Here is a 19,579-nt window from a genome sequence, read left to right as displayed (position 1 = left end):
TTGCTATCGTTCTTTTTTTTTACATCCTTATTAGACAGTGGCAACGATGATGATTATGAACATGGTCGTTTGCCTGCTAATGCCTCCAATGCAGTGAAGAAAACGATATGACAACAATAACGTCTAATGTAACTGGCCCCTCTAACAGTACAACTGGCCCCAGCTTGCCCCCCACCAGTTGAAATGGTCTAGAACAATGAAGAGCAAGACGTGCGGCTCGGTTCTGGGCCAACTGCATTTTAACTGGGTCTTTCTTTGCAGCAATTGGCCAAATGACTGAACAATAATCAGGATCAGATACAACTAGAGCTTGCAGAACATGCTATGTGGGGTGTGGTGTCAAAAAAGCAGAGCATCTCTTTATTACAGACAGACCTCTCTCCTCATCGAATCTATATGCTTTGCGCAGGATAGTTTACGATCCAAGGTAACACCAAGTAATTTGGTTTAGTTTTTACGTTTAGCAGACGCTCTTATCCAGAGCTGTAAGTCGCTCTGGATGAGAGTGCATACATTTTCATACTTTTTTTTCTTTCATACTGGTTCCCCATTGGAATTGAACTCACAACCCTAACTGAGCTACACAGGACTTGTCTCCTCAACTTCTTCAACAGCCACACCATTCATTACCAGATTCAGCTGAGGTCTGAAAATAATCAATCTTTAAAATGTTTTATGTGAGTAGACCGCTGATTGGCCAGCTCACATCATCCTCTAATGAGGTAATATATACAAGTTTGAGGTGGGGCTTTTGAAGTGTTCCCACTCCAATTTATGCTTTGGCCACAAATATGAGTATAGGATGAGTCAACAGCATTATTTGGGTATGAGTTAACAGAATGTTAACTTTTAAAAGTGAGATTTTCACTGGACAGTTACTTTAATGTAGGATTAAGTATGGATGGAACAGTGGCACACAGTTCACCTGTGACCTACACTCATAAAACCAATGATCATATGTTGATATGATGTAGGTGAATGTCAAAGGGTGACAAATAGGCCACTTTTCGAAAGCTATGAATATTAGACTATATTTACAGGAATCTTATGGGTTACTTAACATAGAAGGGTATGAGGGGTGGAGGTGATAGTTGAAAGTGACCTAAATAATTCTGCCATGCCTCTTTGAATAATACTAAGGGTCAGGGCAGGCTATCATCATCACTAAGCCTGTCATCAATCATTATTATTATCATCATGAACAACATAATCATCATCATCACCACGATCAAGCCTGAAACTGATCCTAGCAGCCCACACGACCATGCCCGCGGTAAGAGGCCCGGGGTAATTTGGAGCTCTGCGGGGAGGGGCACTTCACTTCCCGTAATTCGAATGGATACCAACCGTCAACATCATCAGACTCGAGCGAGGGGAGCAGATCCGACTTGAATTTAACCGATTGACGCCATAACAGAGGTGAGCCTGAGAGCAACATTTCATTTGACAATGACCATGGAGACGTTGTAGATGTGGAATAACAACTTATCTCATGAACCTTGTAAAGGTAGTAGTTGTTTGGGGGGTGGGGTAAAAAGCGATTTCTCGCTTGGCAAATGTTTACGCTTTTCTGAACAAAGCAACCAGTAAAAACGAGCCTACTAGTGTCTCGCTCAGCTACTTTAATATAACAATATGAGATCGTAACCTTTTATTAAAGAGTTCAGATTTAGATAGGCTACCTAATAGAATTTGGTAGATGTGGGGATTTACTTTAGGAAGTTGAGAACGTAAATCCGCACGGGTAAAACAAAGGCTCCTCTCTCTAGCCTTGGTAGCTATTTTGAGTAGGCTAGTTTACACAAAAAAAAGTCCTACCAACCATACCATTAATGCAGAACGGTCAAACATTTCGCATACCCGAGTGTGTTCCGTTTTATTGTAGTAGGCTATTAAAAGTGTAACCCCAGCATTTGATTACAGTACTGTAGCTAGGTACTGTAGTTTAGTTTTTTCTTTAAAGGTCGATTGTAGCCTACAATTACCTCTAATTGTATCTAGATGCCAACACCTTATTCTCATTGCATCGGCTTTAGACTATTTCCTGGCCTTTATATACTTTTATATAAAGGCGGCTATTTGGCCACCCTTTCTCACGGTAAAGATGGCAATTCTTTGGCCAAACTAAATGTAGTTTAAAAAATAAATACATTTCATACTTTATATTCAAATTTTATGAGTCTGAAGCTAACCTAGGCTAGTCTTCTGTCACACCTGAAGACAACTTGCTGTTTACGGTAGTTCACAATGTGTTAATAGTATAAGCAGTGCAGACCGTCAGTTCAGACCACTGATAAGAGTTAATTAAACAACTGTTTCTTTTTATACTTTTTTTCCTTTATCGCTTTTGGAGCCTGGGAGGTGTGAATGGCCTCTGTCTGTGTCGCTGCCTCCTTTCTCATTTCACGGAATTCGGTCTTCTCCACAACTGAGGAAAAAACATTTTTCTATCGGATATTCAGTGCATATTCGGTTTTCTCTCGCCAATAGCTATTGAACCAAGCATTCACACCTTTATTTGTGTAAAAAGAAAAATACAAAACATATTTCGGATTTGTATCATCAATAGCTCTTAAACAAATAAACAAAGCTTATCATGACTGAACATGAAGTTTGAAGTCCTAAATATTATTTTGTACAAAAAAAATTATGGATTGTTCTTCATCCACCCAGATTCAGAATATACAATTGTCAAAGTCATGGCATGTTTGGTTCTATAGTCATTGACGAGAGAAAAACCTAATATCCACACAATATCCTAAATAAACACATTTTTACCTTGGTTGCTCCACATTCTCTGGGATACTGTTCTTCTGCTGTGCCTAAACAGGGCTAATTGAATGTCCTCGGTCTAGCATTACAGACCACAAATCATGAGTCTAATTTCAGGAGAAAAGCTATTGCCAGAGGAGTCTGTTTCATATAGTCTCTCTCTCTCCTCGTACAACTCAAGCTTTCATATCTTTTTTTGAGTGTCAGCTGATGGAAAGTATAAATCCCTAGTAGAGACTGTCTCATTGTCTCTGCCATGGCTGTCCAGAGCCTCTGGTGTTAACTTGAGGGGCTGTGTGTGGACTTGTGGCAGACAGACACCAGAGTGGAGAGGGCATGTGTGATTCATGCCGATTCAAAGCTGTGTTTGAAGTGAGAGACTGCAATTGTATACACACACACACACACACACACACACACTCTCTTGCACAAACATGCAGCCCACTCCGCCTTGCAATTCATTGTCTTACATTTACATTTAAGTCATTTAGCAGACGCTCTTATCCAGAGCGACTTACAAAATGGTGCATTCACCTTATGATATCCAGTGGAACAACCACTTTACAATAGTGCATCTAAATCTTTTAAGGGGGGGGGGGGGGGGGGGGGGGGTTAGAAGGATTACTTTATCCTATCCTAGGTATTCCTTAAAGAGGTGGGGTTTCAGGTGTCTCCGGAAGGTGGTGATTGACTCCGCTGTCCTGGCGTCGTGAGGGAGCTTTTTCCACCATTGGGGTGCCAGAGCAGCGAACAGTTTTGACTGGGCTGAGCGGGAACTGTGCTTCAACAGAGCCCATAGAATAGGGGACATCTGTAGATGGTAGGGCATAGGATACTTTACACTGTGTGCTCCAATTTGTGTGTGTGTGTGTGTGTGTGTGTGTGTGTGTGTGTGTGTGTGTGTGGTAGGTAACCATGGCGACGAGGGGTCATTCCTCTTGCTCCTCAATGAGTAACCACACCAAGGAGAGAGTGACCATGGCTAAGGTGACCCTGGAGAACTTCTACAGTAACCTGATATCCCAGCATGAGGAGAGAGAGATGAGGTGCGTGCTATGGCATTGACACACACACACGCACCGTGCTCTCACATGCTGGAACTAGGAAGATCAGTGACATTGAAAGGGTTCTGAAAAGCAAAGGTTGTTCCTCAAAACATGTCAGAAGCTGAGAAGGCAGCACAGTGCCACAAACAAGAGGAAGAGAGAGTAGAGGTGTTACACATCAATGACCTCAACTCGACCTCTCTCTCTCTGTTTAGAGCCCCACCCTGCCTGGGGGAGAAATGGGTGTAACCGCACCCTGCCGATGCGTGTAGGCAATACAATAAATGCAGTAGTAAAATAAGTCTGAATGATGTTTCAGTGTGTCTGTGAAATATGCTTTTCCCATGACTAGTGCTTTTCACAATGCATCTGGAAGTACTTTTAGTTTGATAAGATCTTGATTTACCCACTGTTGACCATCAGCAGTCCTACCAGGGTCCTGGGAAATTCATATTCAGTTGTTGAATTAAAATGCAATCCAATTCAATCAAAACCTGAATCCAGAAATGCCAGCGACAAGGTTAAATTAAATCATTGTATACCTTTAAAACCTCTACAGGATCTGTGTCCCCCCCATGGGACGGTTGAGCTAATGTAGGCTAATGTGATTAGCATGAGGTTGTAAGTAACAATAACATTTCCCAGGACATAGACATATCTGATATAGGCAGAAAGCTTACATTCCTGTTAATCTAACTGCACTGTCCAATTTACAGTAGCTATTACCGTGAAAGAATACCATGCTATTGTTTGAGGAGAGTACACAGTCATGAACTTGAAAATGTATTAAATAACCAATTAGGCACATTTGTGCAGTCTTGATACAACATTTTGAACAGAAATACAATGATTCATTGAATCAGTCTAAAACTTTGCACATACACTGCTGCCATCTAGTGGCCAACATCTGAATTGCGGTTAACCTGGAATAGTACATTATGGCCTTTCACTTCAAAGATGATGAAAAAACAAACGTTTTTTTCTTTGTATTAACTTTTACCACATCTAATGTGTTATATTCTCCTACATTAATTTCACATTTCCACAAACTTCAAAGTGTTTCCTTTCAAATGGTATGAAGAATATGCATATCCTTTCTTCAGGTCCTGAGCTACAGGCAGTTAAATTTGGGTATATAATTTTAGGCGAAAAATTTGAAAAAGGGTCCGATTTAACAAGGAACTCTGCTCTGCTAAAGTGCCAGTAATCCATCAGTTTTAACAATTTTGAACACCCACTGTTTAGCTTTGTATATGTGGGGCAGAAGTCTTTTGTCAGTGCTGTGTATTATGTTGAGCTCTGTTTAGTCGAGAGAGAGAGTGTTTGAAAAGTCATACGGTTTATACAGTTAATACAGTTTGTCCAGGGGCTGCAGTTGTATCTCATATTTATGACTTTTCAGAAGCCATTAGAGGCGTCTGAAAAATAAAGTTATGCACAAAGCAAGCACCCAGTCACAGCTCATCCTACCCACCAACGAGCCATGCCAAAAGAGGAAGTCCACACAAAGAATATTGTTCATGGTGTCACAGACCTGCTTAGAAAGGAGAATATACAAGAATTATGGGGGCTGGTTTGGCTAAACTCCCTCATTTTTTTCAAGAAATAGTTTATGGTTTGTTTGTCTTTGAGAACATATGAATTGGTCATTCCCTTTCTGTCACCATTCCTCCATTACTGCCCCAAATAAATTAAAGAACAGGTAGTGTAGTGCTCAGTATGGAGCTGCAGGCTAGGAGGTGACTTCCTGAATCAACATATTTGACCCTAACCTTTGATTCTTGACCCCCGACCCCTGTCTTGTTGCTAGGCAACAGAAGCTGGAGAGGGTGATGGATGAGGAGGGACTGCCTGATGAGGAGGTGAGTGTAGTAACACACACACACACACACACACACACACAAACACTTACACACACCCTGTGTTGCAGAAGTGTATGCGGCGCTCCCAGCACGCACGTAAGGAGACAGAGTTCCTGAGGCTGAAGAGAACCAGGCTGGGATTGGAAGACTTTGAGTCCCTCAAGGTGATTGGTCGAGGAGCCTTTGGAGAGGTAAGCCTACATAGAGCTATTGCAGTCCTAATTAGGTTATTACTATGTGATTAGTTATCATTTCACAATATAATAGCTTTGCGAGGTAAAAAGTGGGTTTGTCAATAAAGTGTAGCTGAGTTATGTTTGTTATCATGCTCTGGAGTGGATCCTACCATTTTCTCTACTCCCTACTGTAAGTTATCTATCACTCAGCAGCAATAGAGGAGAGTGGGGTAAGTTGTGTAATTTTTTACGTTCCGCATCACTGATATCTGCATTTATTTCAGTATGTTGTGTATCCCTGGAAATAATAAGAATTCATGTAAACGTTACAGTTTTGATAACATAGCTTGTCCAAAAAAAGTGGTCTCTTGGCACAATTTAACCCGGGTATGGGTTAATCACGATCACTTTTTGTCTTTTAATCGTTTTAAGCATATTTTAACACCCTCTTAACACCTAACAAACACTTTGAACATAGGCTAGCTCCTGTTGTTACCTCATATCCTTGGGGTCCCGAGTCGCACAGCGGTCTAAGGCACTGCATCTCAGCGCAAGAGGCATCACTACAGTCCCTGATTCAATTCCAGGCTGTATCACATCTGGCCATGATTGGGAGTCCCATAGGGCGGCGCACAATTGGTCCGGGTTTGGCCGGGGTAGGCCGCCATTGTAAATAAGAATTTGTTCTTAACTGACTTGCCTTTATCGCTGGGAAATTAAAAAAAAAAAAATTATGCCTTGCATTACTCCTGGGAAGAAAACACTTACATTTGCTCAACTTGACATTGGCTCAACGATTGGTTCCCTTTATCCCATGGCCATTGGAACAACTTAACATTTTGACTATATTAGCCCACAAAGCTACAAGGATGCACTTTCATGATAGGTTTAGGACCTCCTATTGCAGCGTACAAAATGATGACCTCTTCCTAAATATTTGGTCAAATTATACATTTTGTATAATTATCCCACAAACAAGGGTGGCTGAATTTACCCCAATCTCACCTACAGTCCTGTGTTTTTCAGTCTGAACTGCCTAATCCACTGGTTTCAGAAAATAATTTGATGATGTAAATCGCCTCCCATTTGCCATGACCTCATGAACTCATGTTGGCTCACCTTTACCCTCTGACCAACAGGTGCGTCTTGTTCAGAAGAAGGACACAGGTCATGTCTATGCCATGAAGATCCTGCGCAAGGCTGACATGCTGGAGAAGGAACAGGTGTGTGTTTCTCTTTCTCTCTTTCTCTCTCTCAATCTCTCTCTCTCTCTGGGCTCTATTTTAACAAACCTAACACAATGGTAAATCATAGCGCTGACGGTAGCGCTATAGGTTCGGAGCGTCAGAAATATTTTAGTTGTTTGACAACTGGAATTATGGGTGCAGTAGCTGGCGGTGGCACGAAAAGCCTGGGTTTGATTAATAAACAAGTTGAAGGTGTGTCCAGGCTTGACCCCACATTGGTCCATCAGAATGTGCTCCATGGCTAAATATGGGTTTCTTCAAGTTGTGTACGGTCTTTTATGTATTGCGTTGTCATCAACTCCAATTCAAAAGTGAGTCTATTATAGCTTAGTTTGTTAAAAAGCCTCCAGAAACGGCATAAGAAAAAAAGTATGTAGGCCTATCCCATCTTTGCTAAATATGTTGAACATGTTTGCAGTCCACATTGTAAGAAGCCTTATTGCATGGCTTCAATATGGAAATGCATAGCATTCACATTGATATAGGGGCTAGGCCTACTGTAAATTGCATTATGTCTGCCTTGTCTGAGCCATGGACCTGCCAAATGTTGTCAATAAGCAAGATTAAATTCCGAAAGCGAGTGAATCATTCTAATCAAATTCTTATCAAAAGGAAACAACTTGTTTTAAATAGGCTATGTGTAAATACTGTTACAGGCACCATAATTGCTCTCTGTGGGCACATAATATTAAGGTAGACATTGTTTAAAACAAGTTGTTGCTTTTACGCACATCCAAAATAATAACATAAGCAGGCAAAAAAAAGTGTGTTTTTCTGCTCCCAAACTTGATCTTTTAATAATACTTTGGCGATTTTAAGATTTATTTCAAAGCAGTCTCACGAGCCAAACCCTTTATTGATAGGCTGCTATTTGGCCAATGTAGTGGGCAGAACAACAACAAAAAAAAAACCTTCATTGAGTGGAGGTGGGGGGGCATGCTTGGTTTTTAATAAAATGAAATGGAAAAACAAGCAATCTGTTTTTAAAAACAACAACAATATTTCTAAATAGGATGGGGTCAGAAGCGTGATATCATAAATCGCATCTCACGTCAATGTCTTAACATGACGGTTTGCACGTCTATTTAAAATACTAGGGTCCTGTCAATTGTTTCGTTGCCTACTGAGAGTGACTCCGAAATGTTTCAAGTCACTCTCAGTATACCATTTAAACCCCTTCATTCATAGGCTACTTAGCTAATGCATGGCCAGGATAAAAAAAATATGCACCTATGCGAAGCTGCTAAACCAGGCTATGCTTGGTTTTTAATCAAATTAAACGAAATGGCAGGGGAACAAATCGTTTTTTAATGTTTCTAAATACGAGATTCAAAGGCCCAAAAGACACATCTCTCTTTCCGTTGGCACTGTGAGCTTTCGCTGGATAGGCAGCGCTTCCGCACTCAAATTCCATGCCATTATCAACTGTGTTACCGTTAAGACCTGCTTTTGGTGGATCTTAACTTCCCTTTAGCACTGCATGAAATTGTCACTATGCGCTTGATTTTAAGGACATACCTCAAATATTGCCACGCCTCCTCCCACCTCAGTGCAAGCGAGCTCATGTAAATTGCTGAACCTGGTGTAATTCCAGTGCGCCAGTATTTACAATGACGAAATTGCTAACTATTGTGTGTTCAACACTTGAGCCTCCTTAGCGCCTGCTGATAATAGAGCCCTGTGTCCTTTTTATTCGCTCAGCTCAGACATGTACTGTATCTAAGGAAATGTACTGTATCTAAGGAAATGTACTGTATCTAAGGCCACAGGATTACTTAACATTCCTCCTTAAGCCTTGTGTCGTGTTGAAACATATTCCTTATTTTCCCAACGCATTATGGATATTTAACTTTGTTTATGTAGCAACAGCCATGGCTATTTCTGAATGTAGCCCCTCTCCTCCACTGCCCTCTCCAAATCGGTGAATATCAAAGGTCTTGGTGCTAGAGGATGGGACTGAACCTGTAGGCTTATTGATGTATACATTCTATGTGTTGTGTTTCGATGTTAGGTGGGTTAGCATTAGTGTAGAGAAAATGTGTGTGTGTGTGTGTGTTCATTCTTTGTTATCTATGTGTTGTATTTCTATGTTAGGTGTGGGTTAGCATTAGTGTAGAGAGATTGGGTGTGTGTGTTCCTTCTATGGGTTGTGTTTCGATGTTGGGTGGGTTGGTGTTAGTGTAGAGAGAATGTGTGTGTTCATTTTATGTGATCTATGTGTTGTGTTTCTATGTTAGGTGGGCCATATCCGGGCTGAGAGGGACATCCTGGTGCAGGCAGACAGTCTGTGGGTGGTCAAAATGTTCTACAGCTTCCAGGACAAGATGAACCTCTACCTACTCATGGAGTTCCTACCTGGAGGTGTGTGTGTGTGCAAGTGTGCACGTGCATGTTTGCAATTGTGTGTGTGTGTGTGTGTGTGTGTGATGCTGATGCTCTTTGTGGCACTCCCTGCAGGTGACATGATGACGTTGCTGATGAAGAAGGATACTCTGTCAGAGGAGGAGACTCAGTTCTATGTGGCTGAGACGGTCCTGGCCATAGACTCGATACACCAGATGGGCTTCATACACAGAGACATCAAACCTGACAATGTACTGCTGGACTCTAAGGTACATATACACAGAACATGCTATATAATACATACATGCATGCAAGCAAACACACACACACACTCTGTAACGTACGTGCTTGGAGTCAGGAAGCAGGTGCAGAAGGTACGTTTAATGAGAAGGCAGATAAACAAAACAGGAGAAGCGTACTGAACAAGAACAAAACCAATACTGCCTAATGACTGAGGCTACTGAGGGCTAAATAAAGGGAGAGTATTCAAGGTGATGATGAGGTCCAGGTGTGCGTAATCATGGGGAGCAGGTGTGCACAATGGTGGTGCCAGGACCTGTGGTTAGTAGACCGTCGAGCGCTGGAGAGCAGCAGCTGGAGTAGGCGTGACACTCGGTTTGGCTCGGGGTCCACGGGGCCAGGGCTGGTTGATATCCCAGGACGCCCTTGGAGGGTAGTCAGCCCGGTGGAGGAGTGACGAAGTGAGTTCTGTGCGTACTCCGCCCAGGGAAGTAACCGGGCCTACTCCCCCTGCCGGTCCTAAGGAACCTCCCCAGCTCCTGGTTAGTCCTCTCCACCTGCACGTTGGACTGAGGAAAGTACCTGGATGTGAGGCTGGACGTGGCACCCAGCTTCTCCATGAAGGCTCTCCATACTTGCGATGTGAATTTGGGGCCACGGTTGGAGACGATGTCCACCCGGAAGGCCATAGGGCCAGAACATCTGCTGGAACAGTGCCAGACCTGGAGAGCGGCAGGGAGACCAAAGAGAGGGATAAAATGGCAGGATTTAGAGAATCTACAACAACCATAATGGTGGTGAAACCATCAGATGGAGGGAGATCAGTGACGATGTCTATGGACAGATGGGTCTAAGGCCGCTGAGGCACAGGAAGGGGAAGGAGTTTCCCTGCTGGAGCGTGCCAGGGAGATTTAGTTTGGGCACATACGGAGCAGGAGTTGACAGAGTGGGCGACGTCATGCGCCACGGTGGACCACCAGTACTTAGCGGAGATGGATTGAATGGTGCAGGTGATACCTGGGTGTCCAGCGGCGAGGGATGTGTGCACACAGATCAACAGCCTATCTCTTACCCCCGTGGGAACGTAGATGCGCTCAGTGGGGCAGGTAACAGGTGCGGGTTCCCTCTCCAGAGCCTGGCGGACGTGGAACCACAGGGTAAGGGAAAGGCGGTGATTCTCATCCTTCAACCAGGATATGGTGGGGTTATGACGTTGGATCCACGGCAGGCCGAGGATGACTTTGTGTACGGGTGTAGTGATGATGAGGAAGGCTTTCTTGGTGCATGGCTCCCACGGTGAGGTTGAGTGGTGCTGTGATGTGCGTGATAGTGCCGAATCCCAATGGTCGGCTTGGACCAGAAAAGGAGAGGAGAGCGGGTATGAGGTGATGGTAAGGGAGGAGGCGAGGGCCTGGTCGATGAAATTCCCCGCGGCGCCGGAGTCCACTGGAGTTGTAGAGACAACACCTGAGGGACAGCCAGCCAGTGAAATGGAAACCAGGAAGGGTTTGGCGGAAAACGCTGATGATGGAATACTCACGCCTACCCTGGGAGACGGATGATCACGGGACCACCCCTCTGCTCTAGTGGACCCCGGGTTGGGCCGCACCGGACACCACTGAAGCTGGTACACCTCCTGGCCGCAATAGGAACACGACGTCGCTCTGCCAAGGACAGGTGTTTGGCCCATACCTCCATGGGTTCAGGCACTGCCTCAGAACGGCCAAAGGAGAAGGGCGAGGGGTGAGGGAGGTTCCGGCGCTCCCGAAGAAGGTTGCTGTAGTAACCTGGTATATTTATGTTAAGTATTATGTTTACCAATAGATGGCAGTATTGACTCAATACGGGATTTTCTTTCAGTTATCCGTAGCCGTTTAATGTCTGCCATATAACCGTGCTCGGAAAAGCCTCAGGAAGCTTCCGCCAGGTGCATTCCGGTAATGTTATTCTAAGTAACAATTAAATAATAAAACGTACTTATGTGTCCGGTGTCATTAATCTAAGAAGCATCCTAAGATACTACAGTTGTCCAGACAGATGGCCAGCGCGATGACTGCGTCCAAAGAAAGGTTGTCGTCCCGGCACGCAAGCTCCGTCTGAACCGCCTCGCGCTGTCCTCTACGGAATAGGGTGCAGAGCACCGGTTCATTCCATCCGCCGGAGGCTGCCACGGTCCGGAAGGTGAGGGCGTACTCAGCAATGGTCTGGGTGTCCTGCCGGTGGATGGTCGAAGACCGCCCTTAACAGAGCCATGAACCTCTCATATGAACCCATGAATACAAACAGGTTGAAATCTGGTTGAAATTACGTAATTACTTTTTTTGCTTTTTTACGACCAAATCTCAAAAAAAAATTAATGTAAAAGTCATGTTATAGTAGGGTCCAGACACTTTTTAGCGATTTCACTTGTTTTTGAGAAACTTACTGCAACCAGTGATTCACTTTCTCGTCCTCGTTGTGCTGTACGGAAGGCTCTGAAAAATATGAACAAATTCTCCAAAAACACCCAAATACGTCCTTTTAGAAACTGAAAAGCTCTCAGTATAGTGATGCAGGTCTTTAGATGTTGTACACAAAATGGTGTTATTCAGAACTTTATCTGGAATGTTATATTTCAATTAGTTGCAACTCGAGTGATACCGCTCCGTCCATTCTAGCAGCAAGCTACAAGGAGAATGGAACAGCTGGATAAAGGAAACGGCTTGAGTCGCACAAAATGCAATGTAACGTTGCAGATAAAGTTCAGAATGACAATTTTATGTGTACAACATCTAATGAACTGCACCACTATACGTTTATGTTTCTAAATCAACGTATTTGGTTGTTTTTGGAGTACTTGTTCATGTGTTTTCAGAGCCCCCCGTACTGCACAACGAGGATGAGGAAGTGAATCGCTGGTTGGGGTAAGTTTCTCAAAAACAAGTGATATCTAAAAAAAAAAAAAAAAAGTGCTCTGGACCCTTCTATAACATCCCATTTACATTTATCTTTTTTGATTCGGTTCTAAAAAAGCAATCAACCAGATTTCAAACAGGTTGAAATCGATTTGAAATGACATCAACACACACACAGGAGGATTACATTAGCATGCGGTGATCTTCCTGAGTATCGAGTCTGAAATTATAAATCCACAACACAGTTTCAAAGTCACCACAGGAAGTGTGATTTCAGAAACACTGTTGTGTTGTCATGCATTATTACTGAAACATCCCCAGGAAGCTGTGTAACACAAATAACCGTGTGTGTGTGTGTGTGTGTTCAGGGCCATGTGAAGCTATCAGACTTCGGCTTGTGTACAGGGTTGAAGAAGGCCCATCGGACAGAGTTCTACAGGAACCTCAACCACAGCGTTTCCAACGACTTCAGTGAGTACAACAATAAAGCTATACTCAATGAATGTATGTAGATACAATTAGAAACCTAATACAACTACATATTTGTCATGAATCTTCCTCCTGGGTGCGTAGCTGTAACTGAGTTGTGCCTAAGACCAATGATTTATTCTCCACAGCATCTCAGTACATGAACTCCAAGAGGAAAGCAGAGACCTGGAAGAGGAACAGACGACAGCTGGTGAGTGTCATGGAGCTTTGGCTACCTTTAGTCGCTACTCCACTGGAGGATCGGTCTTAAGCCCAAACTTCCTCATAAACACAGCAAAGATGACTGTAGCTGTTAATAAGGGTTTAAAACGGTCTACCGATGGCCTCTGCTTTTGAAATATGTTGGTTATCTGTGTTCATTCACTCATAGGAAAGGAAGTGTTCTCTCCTGTAAAGAGTAGAGCATCTCCAAAACCACATTTTCTCTTCATGCGAGAGAGCCTGTCGTTCTGTATAGACCAGATTTTTCTAGATGAAATGAAGAAGGCCAGCGTAGTAGCAGAGATACAGTACACATCTGGTGTGCAGATGGTTGGATTTCTGTCCCTTTTTATGGGCTGATATTTACAGCACGGTTACAGTTACGTCAGCTTGGTTTCCACAGCGAATGTACTGTGTGGCATGGTAAGAGAAAAGGGCTAGGGTTGACTGCATTTTAATTCGGTTCATTCGGAACATTACTTGAAATGTTTATTCATTTCAGGGGCTAGAAGTTGTTTTACTGATTGGGCTGTGTCTAAAGCAGGGCGTAGCTCTTACCCTCTCAACTCTCCTCTCCCTCTCGCCTTTCCTCTCTCTCCTTTCCGATCTCCCTCTCTCAGGCTTTCTCCACTGTGGGAACTCCAGACTACATCGCCCCGGAAGTGTTCATGCAGACCGGATACAACAAGCTCTGTGATTGGTGGAGCCTGGGGGTCATCATGTACGAGATGCTGATTGGTAGGAGTGACCGGTTGATTGGAAACACAAAGGCACTAACTTGAAAGAAGCAAGAAGTAAGTTAGGATTGAATTAGGATTGCAGTCTAAGTTTATTTGTCTCTCTCCAGGCTACCCCCCGTTCTGTTCAGAGACACCCCAGGAGACATATAAGAAGGTGATGAATTGGAAGGAGACTCTGGTGTTCCCTCCGGAAGTCCCCATCTCAGAGAGGGCCAAGGAACTCATCCTCAGGTGAGCACCAGTACGCTCTTAGAAAATAGGGTTCCAAAATGGTTCTTTGCAGAGGGATGGAGTTCTACCAATAATCATTTTCATTTGAAGAACCCTTTTTGGAAGATGAGGGTTCTTTGTAAGGCAAAGGGTTCAAACTAGAATCTTTCTCATCCTAAGAACAGTTTTTGGAAGGAAGGGTTCTTTGGATGGGAATAAGGATTCTTTGAAAGACAAGGGTTCTACATAGAACCCTTGTGAATCTAAATAAGCTTTTTTATTGTATTTTATTTTAAATAGTGCCTGAGCATTCCTGTTTATCTCAGTGTTTAAAGTTGAACCCTCTTGAGCTTAAACGGATAGGTGTAAGAATGTTTTAAACTGTACCTACACTACCGTTCAAATGTTTGGATCCACTTAGAAATGTCCTTGTTTTCGATGAAAACATACATGAAATGAGTTGCAAAATGAATAGGAAATATAGTCAAGATGTTGACAAGGTTATAAATAGTGATTTTTGATTGAAAGAGTAATTGTGTCCTTCAAACTTTGCTTTCGTCAAAGAATCCTCAATTTGCAGCAATTACAGCCTTGCAGACCTTTGGCATTCTAGTTGTCTATTTGTTGAGGTAATCTGAAGAGATTTCACCCCATGCTTCCCGAAGCACCTCCCACAAGTTGGATTGGCTTGATGGGCACTTCTTACATACCATATGGTCAAGCTGTTCCCACAACAGCTCAATAGGGTTGAGATCCGGTGACTGTGCTGGCCACTCCATAATAGACAGAATACCAGCTGACTGCTTCTTCGATAAATAGTTATTGCGTAGTTTGGAGCTGTGCTTTGGGTCATTTTCCTGTTGTAGGAGGAAATTGGCTCCAATTAAGCACCGTCCACAGGGTACGGCATGGCGTTGCAAAATGGAGTGAAAGCCTTCCTTCTCCAAGATCCCTTTTACTCTTTACAAATCTCCCACTTTACCACTACCAAAGCACCCCCAGACCATCACATTGCCTCCACCATGCTTGACAGATGGCGTCAAGCATTCCTCCAGCATCTTTTCATTTTTTCTGCTTCTCACGAATGTTCTTCTTTGTGATCCGAACACATCAGACTTAGATTTGACTGTCCATAACACTTTTTTCCAGTCTTCCTCTGTCCAGTGTCTGTGTTCTTTTGCCCATCTTAATCTTTTATTTTTATTGGCCAGTCTGAGAGATGGCTTTTTCTTTGCAACACTGCCTATAAGGCCAGCATTCCCAAGTCGCCTCTTCACTGTTGACGTTGAGACTGGTGTTTTGCGGGTACTATTTAATGAAACTGCCAGTTGAGGACTTGTGAAGCGTCTGTTTCTCAAACTAGACACTCTAATGTACTTGTCCTCTTGCTCAGTTGTGCACCAGGGCCTCCCACTCCTCTTTCTATTCTGGTTAGAGCCAGTTTGCTCAGTTCTGTGAAGGGAGTAGTACACAGTATTCCACAAGATCTTCCGTTTCTTGGCAATTTCTCGCATGGAATTGCCTTCATTTCTCAGAACAAGAATAGACTGATGAGATTCAGAAGAAAGTTCTTTGTTTCTGTCCATTTTGAGCCTGTAATTGAACCAACAAATGTTGATGCTCCAGATACTCAACTAGTCTAAAGAAGGCCAGTTTTATTGCTTCTTTAATCAGAGCAACAGTTTTCAGCTGTGCTAACATAATTGCAAAAGGGTTTTCTAATGATCAATTAGCCTTTTAAAATGATAAACTTGGCTTAGCTAACACAACATGCCATTGGAACACAGGAGTGATGGTTGCTGATAATGGGTCTCTATACGCCTATGTAGATATTCCATACAGAATCAGCCGTTTCCAGCTACAATAGTAATTTACAACATTAACAATGTCTACACTGTAGTCATTTACAACATTAACAATGTCTACACAGCAAATTGTCCGGTGTTACCTAGTGTTGATTTTTCAGTGTAACATTTCTAAGGTTGATTCAGGAGTTAAATTAACTCTATATAAAGAGCCAAATTAACACTCAGGGGTTTAAACGAACCCAATTGTTGGTGTTAATAACCAAAGGTAAATGTGTGATTGTGTCATTTGTACTCTGTGTAGAGTAAAACACTCAAAACCACACCCATTGTTAACATATTTCCTAGCATGCTCTATAGCAGGTTGTTGTCTCCTATGGGGACAAACCGAAGGACCCTATATGGCTCTACTTAGCACCTTTTTTTTCTAAGAGTGCACTACATATAGCATGGTCAAAAAGAGAGAGAGGGATGGATAAACAGTCCATAGAGTCCATTGTTCAGTGTGTTATTCTTGATAAGAATGAACGTCAACTAAATGGTTCAAATGTAAAACATGAATGTCATCTCAAGCTAATACTGTATCTCTGGCAGGTACACTTCTATGTCCCTTTATGTGGTTGTTCTCAGGATCAACATTTTGGTATATTCTTAGGTTCTGCTGTGAGGGAGATCATCGGATCGGGGCGACGGGGGTGGAGGAGATCAAGAGAAACCCATTCTTTGAGGGAGTCGATTACGACCACATCAGGTACACAGGGACTTCTTTCCAGGGACAGTTTTATAGGCAAAACAATTTGGGTTTTATATTTTTTTTAATACCTCAGCGGTCCAACAAGTCCAGGTCTTACTACAGTCTTACTGTGTTTGTCGCCCAACCCAGGGAGAGACCTGCAGCGATCCCCGTGGAGATCAAAAGCATAGACGACACGTCGAACTTCGACGAGTTCCCTGAGTCAGACATCCTCTCACCCACAGGTGAGAGAAAGACAAGAGTTTCTGCCGAAACTCTTATCTTCCTGTGTCTTTGAAAGTTTGTGTGTGTGTGGTTGTACAGTATACCTTGTGGCTATCAACTTTAAATCTCTCCCTTTCTCCTTATCTGTTTCCGCTCCCTCTTTCGTCACTCTCCTTTCTCTCCCCCTTTCTCTCTCTCTCCCCAGCTGCAGCAGCACCTACCAAGTCTCCAGCAGCAGCAGCAGCAGCTGAGGCTGACTATAAAAATAAAGACTGGGTCTTCATCAACTACACCTACAAGCGATTCGAGGGCCTGACAGCCAGGGGAGCCATCCCTTCCTACATGAAGGGAAGCAAGAGATGAACTCTGACCCTATAACCTGTGCTGCAATGACCCACTGATCCCCATATCCCCCGCAGCACCCAGATACCTTCACACAACGGTTCAGTTTCATAATACAAATATGTTGTTGTTTTTTTACAAAATTGAACTGTTAAAGCTATTCTATTTCCTGCAGGCCTTCTGAACCAGGATTCTGAGAAATCTGGTTGAACCAACCCTAACCAGTTCATTATACCCTGTGGATACATGGTTGTAACCACTGTTTGGCCTTTTGTGACTTGGGGCCCAGTAACCGGGTTTCCAGGATGTGAAAACCACCATTCTTCTTTCACAGTCAATGCATGTTTGGATAAATTATCTCAGTAACATTTTTACAGTGTGTAACAGTAACTAATCTCAAATATGCTTTCTTGCTGTGTAGGAAGAATGTCAATTTTATCTTCGATACCAGGATAGCAGTTTTGATTGAATAGGGCCCAATGTCTCAGAGCTGAAGCCTGGCTCTAACTTCCGCACCAGCACTGAACTCTGATGTACAGCCTTATAGCTGTCCCCTTGTGCCCCTCCAGAACCTTCTCCCCACTCCTCTCCTCAACCTGTCATACGGTTAATAGGGAAACGTCTCTACTCTTCTCTAGGAAGCTGGCAGGTTCACAAGCAGTCTGTCTCACTACCCCTGTGACGTCATTAGATCCCCGCTTGCCTTGGAGAGAGAAGTTCTAACAATGCTATTTTTAGCCTTCTATTTCTGTGATTTCTGTGATGTCAGAGTGAGTGAGAATGTTCAACAAAGGACGGAAAATTCCATGGTAGTCTAGCTACTCCTCAATAAGGGTTTATTGAGGAAGCACTTCTCCTTCACTGCCTTTGTTGGTTGTCTCAACTTTTAATGTGCCCTGTTATTTCTTTTATCATTTTGTAATGTATAATTTTCAGAAAGGTTCATTCAAATGCTGCGTTGGATTGAAATAGTACTAGTCTTCAGGGATATAACTAATGCTGGTTGTGTGTGTATGTTGAGCTGTCTGAATGACACTACCTTGAGACATCATGTCCATTTTATATGCCTTACCCAAAGAACTCCAAGAGCTTGTTTGAAATTGGAATCCTCCTTTTTTTTGTTTCATGTTAAATTGTTTGTATGCAGGATGGAAAGCTCTAGACTTTTGCTCACCCGACAGTGCTTGATTTCAAAACATTTTTTTTTTACAGCTGCTCTTTCTAAAGCTGGTATTTAATGAAAGGCTTCTCATGTTCGTTTTTTTTCCATATAGAATTTTTAACTCACAAAGGAACCACCGTTTTATGCACAATGCTGGGGATTTATGAATTTCATGTACATTTAAAACTTCAGCAAATATGAAATATAGAGCTTGAACTTTCACATATATCTGTGTTAAAGCACTTTCAGCACTGTTAGTGTGTGTATGTACGTATTATGTAAAAAAGGAAAACAAACTTGGCCTCACTTTACACCTTACTTGAGTAACTACAGGATACTTTTTACTAGATGAACTACTGCAGTCAGGTAGTAGTGGGCCTAACACTAACCATTTCTTCTCACTCTTTTTATTTTTCAAGAGACTAAAATGGTATGTGCTATGTAACTACTTGTACTTAAATGTAATTACATAGATTATTCCCACGTAGTAACCCAGTAGTAATACCTGTGTAAAGTGATGCAACATATTTTTTTCCCCCAGATAGACGACTGAATGATGTTGACGGTTAGTTCTCCTCTCGTTCTGATTTTCACTCGAGTGCTTTAAGGTCTTTGTACCCGCTGGAGAAGTAAACTCTGAGCAGCTGCTTAGCATGGTAGACTCTTACTAGTGTAATGCTGTTTGAAAAGGTGCACATGCCAAATAGGCGGTACAATAATTCCCATTTACGTCTGCTTGTGTTTTTTTAAAAGAGCCTATATTTTGTATCAATGCTCACACCAAGCTGTTCCTTTTGAACAAGGAAAAATATTGATATGCAAATGAGTACATGTATAAACCGCAGTCATTTCTCACTGCTGGGTGACACATATACTATGTATAGATCTGTGTGTGTGTGTGTGTGTGTGTGTATCTTATTGAATCCTTCTGTATGAGGTTTGAATGTTTTCAGCTCAACTATATTTCTCAGCAAAGGAGAACACATGTTCACTATGAGAAGAAAGCTTTAAATGCTGAGAATGATTTCATCTTTCAATAAAACATTTGTACAATTCTGGGGCATACTGTTGTTTCTTTTTTTATGTCTTTGT

General features: G+C 42.6%; 1 protein-coding gene across 1 annotated transcript; it reads left to right on the top strand.

The window, feature by feature from the left end:
- Positions 1 to 1,332: 1,332 nt before the first annotated feature.
- Positions 1,333 to 19,542, top strand: stk38b (serine/threonine kinase 38b). The gene is given in 14 exon segments (NM_001173605.1): positions 1,333 to 1,419; positions 3,682 to 3,818; positions 5,629 to 5,680; positions 5,749 to 5,871; positions 6,996 to 7,079; positions 9,341 to 9,464; positions 9,561 to 9,715; positions 12,949 to 13,051; positions 13,198 to 13,259; positions 13,891 to 14,008; positions 14,118 to 14,241; positions 16,681 to 16,776; positions 16,909 to 17,003; positions 17,189 to 19,542. Coding segments are annotated over 13 exon segments (1,425 nt in total). The 5' UTR covers positions 1,333 to 1,419; positions 3,682 to 3,687; the 3' UTR covers positions 17,347 to 19,542.
- Positions 19,543 to 19,579: the final 37 nt, after the last annotated feature.

Source organism: Salmo salar, chromosome 12, assembly GCF_965601325.2.
Source record: "Salmo salar chromosome 12, fSalSal1, whole genome shotgun sequence".
In the NCBI taxonomy this organism is placed as follows: Eukaryota; Metazoa; Chordata; class Actinopteri; order Salmoniformes; family Salmonidae; genus Salmo; species Salmo salar.
The sequence above is the reverse complement of the archived record's forward strand: the minus strand, read 5'-3'. Positions and strand labels throughout refer to the sequence as shown.